The sequence below is a fragment of the Corvus cornix genome, chromosome 2, assembly GCF_000738735.6.
Source record: "Corvus cornix cornix isolate S_Up_H32 chromosome 2, ASM73873v5, whole genome shotgun sequence".
NCBI classification, from domain to species: Eukaryota; Metazoa; Chordata; class Aves; order Passeriformes; family Corvidae; genus Corvus; species Corvus cornix.
This window is the reverse complement of record NC_046333.1, coordinates 9382114-9395064: the sequence shown is the minus strand read 5'-3', so window position 1 is coordinate 9395064 and position 12951 is coordinate 9382114. Positions and strand designations below refer to the sequence as shown.

The following is a 12951-nucleotide window of genomic DNA, read 5'->3' as shown; positions in this document are numbered from 1 at the left end:
CAAATGTAGACTATATCGAGTTTTTCTGACTCAGACCCTCATATACTGCCTTCTGTGCTGTAGTCTATGTGGCCTTGAGAATACTGGGGGAAAAAGTTATTTAATTTTGGAGGCAGAAAAGAAATACAGTGGGGAAATCACTGGAGAAACCTAGAGGCTTGTAGAAAAATCAGTCATCCATTCAGAGGCCTGTAGAATCACACACTTGGAGAGAAAGTCACCAGATGTAAACATTTCTGAGTTGCACAAGACCCTGCTAGTTAGGGGCTTTTCAGCTCTGAAATGGATGTGTGTTTGAGTGGGTGCTTTGTTGCAGATGAGGATTTTAGTGCAGGAATGGATGCACGTGTACAGTCACAGAGTTTATCTACTAGCTGGAGCTGAAAACTCTTTCCAAACTTTTTGAAAAGATGTACTTTAAAAATCTATGCTTTTGCCTCTTATTTGGTAGGTTTTGGGTGCCAGTATGCTCCTTTTTCAAAGGGGAAGCATAATAACAATTCAGCTTTGCTCTCTGTTGCTAAGGTTTATTTCTTGTTGGAATTATTTTCTGAGTCCAAAATAAACTGCAGGAGTGTTTCCTCAACATTGCTTTCTTTCAGAAACAAAGTGTAGCCGTGATCCAAGGAGTGGCAGCTGTCGTTACTGCTTCCATACCTGCAGTGGATGAAAATGTAAACTACAAAGCTCTTATAGAATGCGCTTTTATACTAAATCGTGAGTACTTCTCTGTACAGAACACAGCATTTTACAGAGACTGTTTCTTTGATCTGACTGAAATCCAGCTGGCCTATGAAACAGAATTCACAGGAGAAAAGTTGGTACTGGTTTAAGTTCATATTTATGAGACAAAATTAAGGGAGTGTTTGCTTAAAAATCAGCTGCACAATTTAGAAGTTGGAATGTAAATGATTTTCTTTCTCCCAGCTGTTCACCCAATGGAATATAACTTTGATTATCCAGTGACACATTACTTTTAAGGGAAACTCAGTATTTCATTGTTACTGATCCAAAAACTTGGGCAAAACCTTAGAGTTGCCTAAATACTGCAGTAAGCATAAGTCATGAAGGTGTGTAGATGTGGCAGGAGCTAGCTGACACTGTGAGGTATAGTTAGTGTGCTAACAGACTACTGTTTCACAGGAATGACTTGGTTCATTGCAGTAAATAATTACTTAATTACTCTTGTAGGTATTCTTCCTGCATTACCTGCATCTGAAAAAATCCTACAGGACGCTATCCAACGTGTTTGTGAAATGTGGTGGGAGAAGGGGCTGGAAAGGAAGGAGCAGCTGGGGAAGCCTCTGTTTGTCATTCTGATGAGAAAAAGCCTGAATAAAGCTGCTACGGTATGCTGAGGCTATATTGACTTTGAGGTTATACTGAATATTTCCACAAAGATAATCCCTACAATAAAACACTGCCTTCTCTAGAACAAATTTTAAAGATTTTTGGCATCAGTTTCACAAGTGAACTGGATTTTTTTCTTTTGCATTCCTTTTAATCTTTTCACTTTTTGTCCAGTCCAATGGCCAAGGTTTTTATAGAAATTAACTCTTTTTGTCAGTTTAGATTGGAAGTAGACAACTTTTGTGGGAAGCTTCATCTTCCTTTGCTCTTTATTTGTCTACAAATAATTTTTCTTTTCTATTTGTCTGAAATTCTTTTTTCAAGATGTGTGAGCTACTTGTAGTATTGTGATACACATCTTTTGCACTAACAAAATAGATGTATCCTTATTTCTTTCTTCTGTTTTTCCCTGTTAACTGCATGTATTGTATGGAGTTTAAAAAGTGGAATGGTGTGGTTTTAATGTATTTTGCATGAAATGGCAACTTTTTTTCTGTACTTGAGCATGTCTTCATTTGTTGGAAGTCAGAATTTCTGTAGTTATGTGTATTTTTTTTCCCAGTAATGTGATGAAATTAATGTTCATAATTTCACAACCTAAAAATCTGTCTGTAACAATTAATTTCAAATTCATTATTTAAAATCCTTTCAATGCCTCTTTGTATTAAAACCATGCCTACTCCACTCTAATCTGGGCTTTCTCTTTCCTGTCAGGGTGCAGATATAGTTCGTGTATGGAATCTACATCAGACATTACTTTGTTTTGATTATGATTCAGAGGAGAGTAATGAAGTCAAAGACTTGTTACTTCAGTGTTTTATGAGTGTAAAATACATTAACAAAGAAGAGGTAAGTCAACTTTTATCTTACTGTGGTTTTGTGCCAGTTAGCTTTGGTCGTTTTTAATAGTTTTACAGTACAGCGGGTAGCAACATGAGACACATCAGCTCTGACTCCAAGCTATAAATGGTTGATTTTCTGTTTCATTTGGAAAAACTTGTTTCTATTCCAGCCTGAAGTGTGAAAGTCTATGTCTAAATCTTCTGTCCAGTTCTTGTATCTCGAGGCAATAAGAATCAAGTGCTTTGCTTCCATTGCATTTCCCTTGATACTTAAAATCATTCCATGGTGTAATTCTCTTCTTTTATAGCAGTTTTTCTTTTATTGAAGACAAGTAACTGTAGCAAAATAATTTTCTTTCTAAATGACTCCATTTAGAAGATTGCATTGCCATATTTTGTTTTAAAAGCATAAAAAGAAACCAACTTCACAGAAAAATGGGAATTATTTTATTTAACTACGTATCTTTCTCTTAGTGAACAGTTGCTGTTTTGTTGTTTTTAGATTGTGCCTGCGCACCAGGATAGTGGTGTCCAAGCCTGTTTTCTGGTTAAGTGACCAGACCACCTGACTTTGTCTCTGAAGTTCTGACTCCTCCCTGCATCTAAAATAGATATATTCCTTTTCCTATGGAATATATGAACTTCTGTCATAAAATGAGCTCTGAGATTGCTGCATTAATATGGCATTAATATGAGGATATGGCATCTTGAAAAAGGAGATAGCAAAGGACTTAGGTGAAATGTTTGATAGAGCAGGGTTTTGGATACCTGCCACAAAGTTGGTGGGTTTTTTGTTACTTACATATCATATTTTAAGCTATTTTAGTTTTGACTAAAATTGGGATGTACTAAGACAATATGAGAGTTGGGAATGGAAACAGAGAAAATATGGGTGGAAAGAGGAAAGACAGGTAAGACTATATTGACAGAGTTTACAGTTAGTTTTGTGTCCTTGGTGTATTTCATTTTAGGTAATTTTTTGCCCTCTGAAAAAAATGTGTACTTGTGTGTGTTCTTTGTCCCAGTACTTAAAATGCATTAGCTATATTTGATTCTATATGTTTTTTTCTTCTGTTATATTCAAATCCACTGTATCATTTTAATATTTTGTCTTCATGTAGGCACAGTAAATAATTGGTAATTATATATGTAAAATACAACTGGTATCTAGGTTTCAGAAGCAAATTCTTGTAGTTATTTTTTTCTTCCAAGTTGTGTGAGACTTAGTACAACATGTTAATTACTACACAGCTTTTCTGTTTTGAGTGAAACACAGGCTTCAGTATATAAGTTGTGGTTTTGTTATGTGGGTTTTTGTTTGGTTGGTTTTTGTTTTGTTTTTTTTTGTTTGGTTTTTTTGTTTTGATTTTTTTAAATATGAGGGAAAAAAAGCAGTGGCAGTCAGACTTGGTAATGAATATTTTTCCTGCCATATTAAAACTCATACCCTTTGCTCTACAAGAATGTGCGAAGTGTGGCCAAATTTGCACATTCGCTTCTCTGCCCAGGATTTTTCTCTTTGCTCTCCCAGTGATTTCTGATTCTTGACATTTTGTCACGTTTGCATTTTCATAGGTCTGTCTCTTTCTAGGTGGATATAGAGAGTACCTTACTGCACTCTCTGCTGTGTCATCTGATCATTAGCGGTTTAAATCCTTTCTGGATTCTTCACTTTCTGGCTGGAAGGATTGACTGAAAGTAGCAGCTCCCAGCTGTTGCCTAAGGGCTCAGCCTGGCCAGTGGTGGGTCTGCCTTGGAGCCCTCTGGCATCGGCTCTATTGGACACGGGGAAAGTTTCTGGCAGCTTCTCACAGAAACAACCTTTGCTGGCCTCCACTACCAAAACCTTGCCATGCCAGCCCAATACACAAGTGATGTTACATCCTGGAGGATAAGAGTTCAAAATAAAAGGAGAACCATAACCCATTCTGGAAAGATCCCAGGACAGGGTTCAGTTAAATTAAGTGTCTGAAATAAGTTTAGACATCTGTGCAGGAGCATAATCGCTACAGGTCCTGGGAAGGACTTGATTGCTTGAGTGAATGACCCATGCTACATTAAATGACCTAAGTTGCCTCAGACACCCATGTGGGGCTGGCACGTAAAACACTGTCATAGATCTCTGCCTTCTGGAAAACCATCTGGGCATGTAAAATTGTGCTGTGCTTATGGTGTGTGCTGTATTAACCCTAGTCAGCAGAGTCAACAGAACAATTCAGCTCCATCAAACAGTAACTAAACAGCTGATCACATGCATCACTCTTCAGACAATTAGCATTTTAGGGACTTAAACATCCAAATTCACTTGTCTCAGTTTGTGAACAGAAATCCAGCTTCAATATATGACTTTCCAGGACATATCTGGAATGGTAACCAGCTTGGATGTTCCTAGCTCTGCAGACAGGAGATTCAAAGTGTTCAAAGCATTTTCCTTTGCAAAGCACTGCACTTCTGCTGCAAGTCCTTTTGTTTGGGATTTGCATGCTGTGGGAGTTCAGTTGCAGTGATAACACACCTCATGTGTGTTCTCTAATTTCCCTTCCTGGCTCATTTCACTAATTGGTAGATTGTAGCAACAAGAAACCAACCAACACTCCCCCAGTATCTCTGCTGGACTTCTTCTTGCATCCTGTGTTGCTTCTAAAATGCTCGTAGTAATACCAAATATCACTGTGTTATATGAATTGCTTTGATACGAAACTGAGCTTCTGTGTATCAGGCCTAATACTCCCTTTAGTGCCTGCAGACTTGTCCTACAGTTCCTAAGAAAAGTATTCCTAGTTTTTTGGAGTACATATCCCAGAGCATAGCATCATAGCAGCTTCAGCTGCTATAACTCCAGGTTCCAATGGTCCTGTGTTGCCATGGGCTAGCATTCCTCTTTTCCTTTCCAAAGTATGATGTTCAAGCAGTAATACCATGGGTTGATTGAAGGAGGTGGCTGTTTTTTCCTAGTGAGGTTGTTTTTCAGACAGATTAACTGTCTGCAATGGTTCATCATATGCAAGGCTGAAGGAAGGGAAGGGTCAGGAATGCAGTGTATCAGTTCTAAATCAGATTAAACTGATAGAGAATTGCACATTTATACCTCATTGCTAGATCAGGGAGTTCAGTGTTTCTGCCTTCCCAGGCTGTGCTATTCAACACAGAGTAGTATTTCTCAGAGGCTTTTTATCAGGCTGCATTAGTGAAGTGATCCTCTGACTTTTGTGATTTATGAAAACATTCTTGTTCAGATGGGGTTTCCAGTCCAACAGCTGCAGAGCCTGCAGAGCATGTTACTGTGGTAGGTCTGTTGTATTCTCTTTCCTTGCTAACCTTCTGTGTGTGTATAGAACAAAGCCACGTGCTCTGTGTCCACAGGCACAGGAGTACCAGACACCCAACATTCTGATACTGCATTAATCCCAAAAATGACAAGTTCACAGTCTTATTCACCTATCACCAGTTTACCTGTCATGATAATGAGAATGTTGATACCAGTTATTATTTCAGATCCATTACTCACAAGCAGCAGATTAAGTTAGAGGCACTTACCATAATTTTCAGGAGTAGGCTCAATCTTTTGAAACCCAAGGCTAAAAGGAATTGATTGAAATCTATTTTTTGGCTTTTTATCATCTGTCTTGCTTCTGGGGTTGTAGCAGATGAGGTGAGTTCAAGTTTTTCCTCATCCTTGCCTTGTTGAGGGAAGAGCTGTAGGTTAAGACTCCCTTGACCTTTTGTTTTGTCAGGGATGTTGATGTGTGATGTGCCAAGTGGGACTCCTGGATATTTCTATTAGGCCACCAAAGCTGGAGATAGAGGCAACTCTCGTTGACAACAGGAAGGATTCCATTGTAGACAAGAATCTTGATGCTGTATTTAGCCTTTAGGTCTTGATTTTTATGAGCTTCTGAATTACTTCTTCACTCAAAGGCATTTCAGCTATCAATTGCACTACAGGGCAGTTTCCAACTATGTGCTTCCTTCTCCCTCCCCTACTCTGTGAGATTCCAACTCCAAGTGTGACTGGTGTTCTATTTTCTCTGTTTTGTCTTTGTCTTAGGTGTGAACACAACTCTTGGTCCAACTCTCAATGGAATTGCCTCTGAACCTCTGCTAATTGTTCAGTGACCCTTTTGCACTTCTGCCAGTGTGTTCTTTACTATGGCACTTCCTTTATTAATTTTCCTAATTTATTTTTGGCTAGAAAGCTGACAGATACAAAGGACTCTTGCAACTGGCTGACTCACCCTTAAGTATGATCAAACATTTTTAAGTCTTAGAAGCTGGATGCCACTACTTCATCTGTAAGCTAAGTCAGAGTGAGGCTGCCTGTACAGATACTGTATAAGGCTCCAATTCCTTGGGCAGATCTTGCTGATTCTGGAAGAGCATTGGCTTATTTCCTTCATCCACAGCCTTCCACTGCCTTTTATTGCAAAATTCTATTGCTCATCAGATTTGTCATCATTGTTCCTGACTTGCTAAGATGGAAGAAAACTAATTTGGGAAAAATAATGTTTCTGCTTTCATGAATGAAAGCAACTCCAGGAGGTTTGCAATATGACCTTTCATGTGGCAAGAGGAAAGGAATTGTCCTTGCTGATCAGAACATTTAATTTCCTCAGTGGCCCAGCTGTTCTCTGTGGCTTTGTTAAAAATGTTCCTGTGTCCAGTGCTGGTAGTGTTTTATTTATACCTTCACTGTCGTTCCAGCGTTGTCTTGGAATGATGTTGCACTTGGCAGAGCTCAGTGATCTGGCTTTGATGAGGGTGCTGAGTTGCACAGTCTGTTACCATTCTGGAACGCTGCTTCAAGTTACACCAAAACAGAATGGACACTGAAGGAATGGAGGCAGATATGTGATCACATGTTCATTTGTTCTGTGTTTTTTCTACAGTATGAATAAAAGTAATGCTTGAATTCTGCTTAATAATTAAGTATCTTAAATTTTTTTTCTGTTTCACCTATGCATTTTAAAATTAAAGATGTAGTTTCCTTTGTACTGACTGATTTTTGAGGTACCTCTTAAATTGGGTATTCTTCTGAGGTTTGATTTCCCTTTGTTTTTTTCCTCTTTTCCCCTCCCCACAGGGAAGAAGATTCCTGAGTTTTTTGTTCAGCTGGAATGTAAACTTCATTAAAATGATACATGGAACTGTTAAAAACCAATTACAGTTCTTTCCAAGGTATGCATCCTAGTTAGAGTACTTAATTAGGAAGAGCTTGTCCAAAATCTTGTTTGTCTCGCTCTCTAAAAATACCTCATGTATTGAAATAATATACCAGGACCCAGAAACCCTCAAATCTTCTGAATATAACTGCTGCATTGTTTCAGCAACTTCATTTAATAGTTGCTCTGATGTGCCTGGGCATACAATTGTAGGAGTAGTAAATGTTTATTTGCCATTAGCTAAAGCAAATGACTTCGATAGAAATTTGCAGTGCTTGTGTGAGGGTTGTGGGTCCATTTCTTCTTTTGTAGGGTGTTTCTGTTTTTTCCTATGAGCAACCTCTAAATTAATTAGATAGGATTCTATATACAGACATTCTAATAAGAGGTGACTTGCAGGATCAATCGTAGCCTGAGAACTTGGCTGACGGATGAAAACGTGGAGACTTTTTTTCTTTGATTATTCAGTGAAATATTGCAGAAGTGATTCTTTGCATTAAAATCAGAGGCTTTCTAATGCTTTCAGGTAAAATAATGTATACCTGTACATCTCTATAAAGAATTTAAGGCATTCATCATGACATAAATGATAAAGTATCTCTGAATGTTTTGACTTTCCCACCTTAAGAGATATTTCAAGTACCATGTAATAGCGCTTGCATTCATTAATTAAGAGTTTAAGGTGGTAGTTATGGGTGTGCACTTGAAAAAGAGAATTTCTTCTTCTAAAAATCATGGTGATGAACAGAATTAAGAACAAAATTGGTATGTGTAAAAATCTTCACGTTTCACCTTTATGAACTGTACATAGATATGGTTAATATGCTTTCTTGACAGTGTTTCTTCCTATATGTTAATACAGATCCTTGATGGAATACATTTCAGAAGTTTACTTCAGGGCCTGGAAGAAGGTGTCAGGAGAATTCATAGAGGTAACACTATGCTTGAAATTTCATTTGGATAGTTTTGAGTTTCAAGGTGGGAAAGACTCATGACTTTCCGCCTCAGAGAGGGGCCTTAACCAAGCCTTAAAGAATTATTTCCCTAAGGAAAGGGCCTCTTCAGCATTGTCAAGGAGTACCAATATGTCATGCTTTGAATGTTTTCCCACTGAGATCAGCTTAGCTGCAGTTAAACACCTTTAATTCTGCTGCTGAAATATTGGTTCACACAACTATGCATATACACAGTGTTTTTCTTAAACACACCAGTTAGATGAATTATTGAAGCTTTTATTCAGTATGTGCAAGTCTGTATAGTTGATAGCTCAAGTATTTATCTAGTTTTTGTGGATTTCCATGGAAGTGATTAAAGGCATAATTACAGCATCACAACAATGCTAGAGCAAAATTTCAGGTAACAAATATTCTTATTTACCCTGCTTTAGCTTCTGACTATTGGATTAATTGTATATTCTGAAATTTTGAAAATCAGTTGAGGCAGACTGAGGCTCTGAGCATAGAAAAGTTTGAGCCAAGCAGAAGCCAAGTAAGAAATAATACCAGATACTATTTTCAGTTGCTTGTTTTAGGGAAAAATATGGTTGCTGTGCGGCTACAGTAGTTACTATTGTTTTATTGTGTTAACAGGAGCATGTGTGTGTTTGTACTGTAGGTACTTGAATATAACTGCATTCAGGATTTCATGCATCATGGAATTCATCTTCCCAGAAGTTCTTCTGTTCATTCTAAAGTTAGAGAGGTAAGTTCCTGGAAAGCATGACATGAGCTAGTAGCATCAAAATGAGATCAGTTGCTATACAGTGGAAAATTTCCATTTCATACTAAAATACTATACCAGGTGTGGCTGGAATGGAAATGCTTTCCTTCATAGCAGCCTGTGTAGGGCTGTGTTTGGTGTCCTGGTGGCACACCAGTGTTCTGGTTGCTGCTGAGCAGTGCCTGTGTGGTCTCAAGTCTTTCTCCTCCCGTGTTCCGTAGGGCTAGGCTGGGCATGAGCAAGAAGCTGGGAGGTCACAGCTGAGACAGCTGACCCAAATTGACCAGAAGGATATTGCATGCCATACAACCATCATTCCCTCAGCAAACTGAGGGAAAGTGGGTTCTTGGGAGGTAGCCATTGCTTGGAGACTGCCTGAATATTGGTCTGCTTGTGGCAGGTAGTGAGTGATTGCGTTTGCATCACTTGTTTGGGGATTTTTTTGGTCATCTTTGCTTCATTTATTAAACTGTCTTTGTCTTGACCCCTGAACTTCTTTTTGTCTTCCAATTCTCTTTCTTCCCCACTGAGTAGGGAGTGTGTGAATGGCTGTGGGCGCTTAGCTGGTGACTAGGGCCAACCCACCACAAATACTTAAAAAATAGCACATTGTGAGAAACAGTAGGAGGAACCTGCTTATAGTTTTGCACCAGACTTCTCTTTGCTGCTCAAAAGTAGAAATAGAAGGGGATTTTCCAGAGTGCCAGAAATAGTTTTGTTGTCTGTTGTCTATGCTTTCTTTACCTACAGAACTGACCATTCCATAGATGATCATAGGGATGAAAAGTCACAACCTTCTTGAGGCAAACTTAGTAGATGGGTCTGAAATTAAACTTGGCTTTTAAAATTTTTATTATATATAGGGGGTTTATATATGTTTATAGGGACAAGCCTTGATTCTAGTTGTCCATCTCTGGCTTTTAGTCATGGGCAGAACATTTGAAGCAGAGTGAGAAGTCCACAGAGCTTTTTAAGACATTTGTATTTGATCCATGTCCCTTCCCCTCCCATGCCTCCTTCCAAATACACAGACTCTAGAGTGTAAAATGTGTGTACTATATAGCTTGACATACATAACGAGTGTACAATGTTATATTGGGGTTTTTTTGTTTATTTTTGGCGTTGGTTTTTTAGCAGGTTTGTTCTGTTTTGTTTTCTCATAGCTGTAGGATTCCCTTGTTCTGTGATTCCTGGCTTTTGACAGAGCATTTCATGTTTTCAGACTCAGAGGCTTATGATCTTGAAAGAGGACAGTGAATAAATATGAGTGTGAGCTGCAAGTGGAGTAGGTCTTGGAATAAATTTGAACTGACCACTAGAGGGTCAGCTTCTTTTCAAATTTTTTGTAATCTTGTATTCTGTTTTCCAAGATCTTCTGGGAATTATCAGTGCTGTATTGATCAAGGCCAGAAATGTTCAGAGGATGATCTCGTCTCACTTTCTGATTAATTACCAACCTTAGAACACAGCTCAAACTGACCAGTGTTTCGAGTGGAGGAATTCTTCATATCAAGTTATATGATGTCCTTTCTCATATTCTGCTCTGGTCTTCCACTTTCTTTTCTGCATAATTCAGATACAAAAATAACAAGATTTTTAGCTAATTAAGCACAGTTTTGAGTCCCAAGGAGTGCTGATACTTGCTTTTCATCAATGCATAAAAAATGTATTATGTTTGTACATTTTTATTTGTATAATTCTACTTACCAAATAAGTTCCTTTGTTCTTAACAGAGAAAAGGCTTATTTATCTGATGTTCATAATTTCATGGTTTCAAACTCTTTCTGCCAGTTACTTTAAAAATAGTTTTTTACAGTAATGAAAAATGAGTTGTTGCTGTGAAATTCTCTAGCCATGTTTATTTCTTAGTTGTAGATCTTTATACAAACTTATTGACTCTATAAAGTTATAAAATATTATATTTATTAGATCAATTTTACTATTTTTGAGACTTTTCAGTAAAATATAGGGTCAATTAATATGTTTAGTTTTATCATTTCCATAGTATGAAAACACTGATGTTACATAATTATTAAATGAGACAACCCCTTACTACTTCTTGAATGTTTTGGGCCTGGTTTTTTTTTTTTTTTCTTAGATGCTGAGTTATTTTCATAAGCAAAGTAAAGTTCGTCAAGGAGTTGAAGAAATGCTCTATAGATTGTATCAACCCATCCTCTGGAGAGCACTGAAGGTAATTATCCTTTTCAGAAAATAGGACTGTCTTCCTCCAGCTATTAAATTTTGGGTCCCTTCCACATCTTCTGTTTTTATTATTTGCTTTTAAAATGAAATAGCTACAAAACCCAAAATGAATGTTTGACATCACAGATGTAGCTGAGTAACTTTGCAAGTTGTAATTAGGCATAGCATGCACAATAATATTCTAATTTTTTAATATAATTTATTTGTAAAATCCAGTTTTGTTTACAGGTACCTAGAGTTCTTTCCAGGATTGCACTTGGTATTCTTACCTTCTCAATTTGAAAATTCTGTGTAATCTTGTATTCTGTTTTCCAAGATCTTTAGGGAATTATCAGTGTTTTATTGATCAAAGCCAGAAATGTTCAGAGGATATTTTAGTTTCACCTTTTGATTAATTACCAGCCTTAGAATACAGCTCAATGAATTTCTTAGAGTTTTAATTTAGAAAAACTTTTATTCTAGTTTGATTGTATGTACAGACATTCATGGTATGGATGTGCACTCAGAATGAAATTTCTTACTTCTTTTCTGGTGTGTGTGTGTGTATGTCCTCCTATGGATTGAATGCACAGACTAATGGCAACCTATTGCAGTTTGTCTACTCAGTTACATTCTGTGATTAAGATGAGCTAAGCTTCCTTCTTTGGTAACAGCTTTTATTTTGTCTGAGATTGTGAAATCCCTGTTTGTAAGAGTGTATACATACAGCCAAATGAAATTCTGGTAAACATATTTCATTTATTGGTCAGTCATACTGCATCTTCTCTAGCCATGAGAAAGGTATTTGAAATTCTCAAAGTTGAAAGTATTTACTATTAACTTAAAAAGTTCTTTACAATGGATTTTATGAGCTACAGGAAGGAGCTGAGAGCTGTTTGGTTTCAACAGAACCCTCTGGTAGAGGTGGGAAGATGAACAGTCATTGCTAACCCAGTATCTTGTTTGGCCTTATGTAAGGGTTGGATCCCATCCCTTTAGAATTAATATAAGCAAGGAGCCTTCTGGATGAAACGTGTATGTCCTAGTGCAAGAGAAAAATAGCTACAAAGCATGGCTTCCTTTAATTTCTACACTTCTGTCTCTAAAAAGAATAGGGGTTTTAATTGATTTTTGGTTAGTTAACAAAATACAGTATTCCATTCTTAAGGGAGTTGCTGTCTGTCAGTGGAGGGTTGTAGTCACTTTCCAAGGCCCAGGACACAAATGTAGGACTAGAGTACTTTGGAGGAAGATTCTGTCAAACCTTATTAAATCTGCATACATTTATTTGGAGAAATATAACAGAAGATGTGTCTTGTGGGAAAAAAATGGTTAATGATTGATCTGCAGCAAGACAGTGGGAGAATTCCTGATTCCAGAAGTGGTTGAAGTTTTTAACAGCTGCTGTTCATGATTTTCACATCACTAATGGTTCCATTGCTAGAACAAATCATATAGTACTGCATGAATTATTTGGCATTTTGAACCAGTAGTTTAAGATACTGAACTAAGAAGGGAAGCTTATAACTGTCCTTACTGTATGGATTCTACTCCAAAGCTTGAAATGTCACTTTAATTTTAGATAACCAGTTTGATGCTCCTATTTTAGCCATATCCCTAATTTATTATAGTGAAGAACAAATCCTGTTCTAGAACACTGGTTATGAAACAGAAGGGACATACAAGGCCTGTTTACT

At 37.4% G+C, this 12951-nt stretch overlaps 1 protein-coding gene across 3 annotated transcripts in view; it reads left to right on the top strand.

The window, feature by feature from the left end:
* The window catches only part of NCAPG2 (non-SMC condensin II complex subunit G2), a 44794-nt gene that overhangs the window by 5916 nt on the left and 25927 nt on the right, over positions 1–12951 (top strand). For all 3 annotated transcript variants that reach the window (XM_010394865.4, XM_039549649.1, XM_039549648.1), the window contains exons 4-10: positions 603–717; positions 1192–1349; positions 2065–2199; positions 7273–7367; positions 8214–8283; positions 8966–9052; positions 11169–11264. In XM_010394865.4, the coding sequence (XP_010393167.3) occupies positions 603–717; positions 1192–1349; positions 2065–2199; positions 7273–7367; positions 8214–8283; positions 8966–9052; positions 11169–11264 (756 nt within the window). The remainder of the gene's footprint in view (positions 1–602; positions 718–1191; positions 1350–2064; positions 2200–7272; positions 7368–8213; positions 8284–8965; positions 9053–11168; positions 11265–12951) is intronic.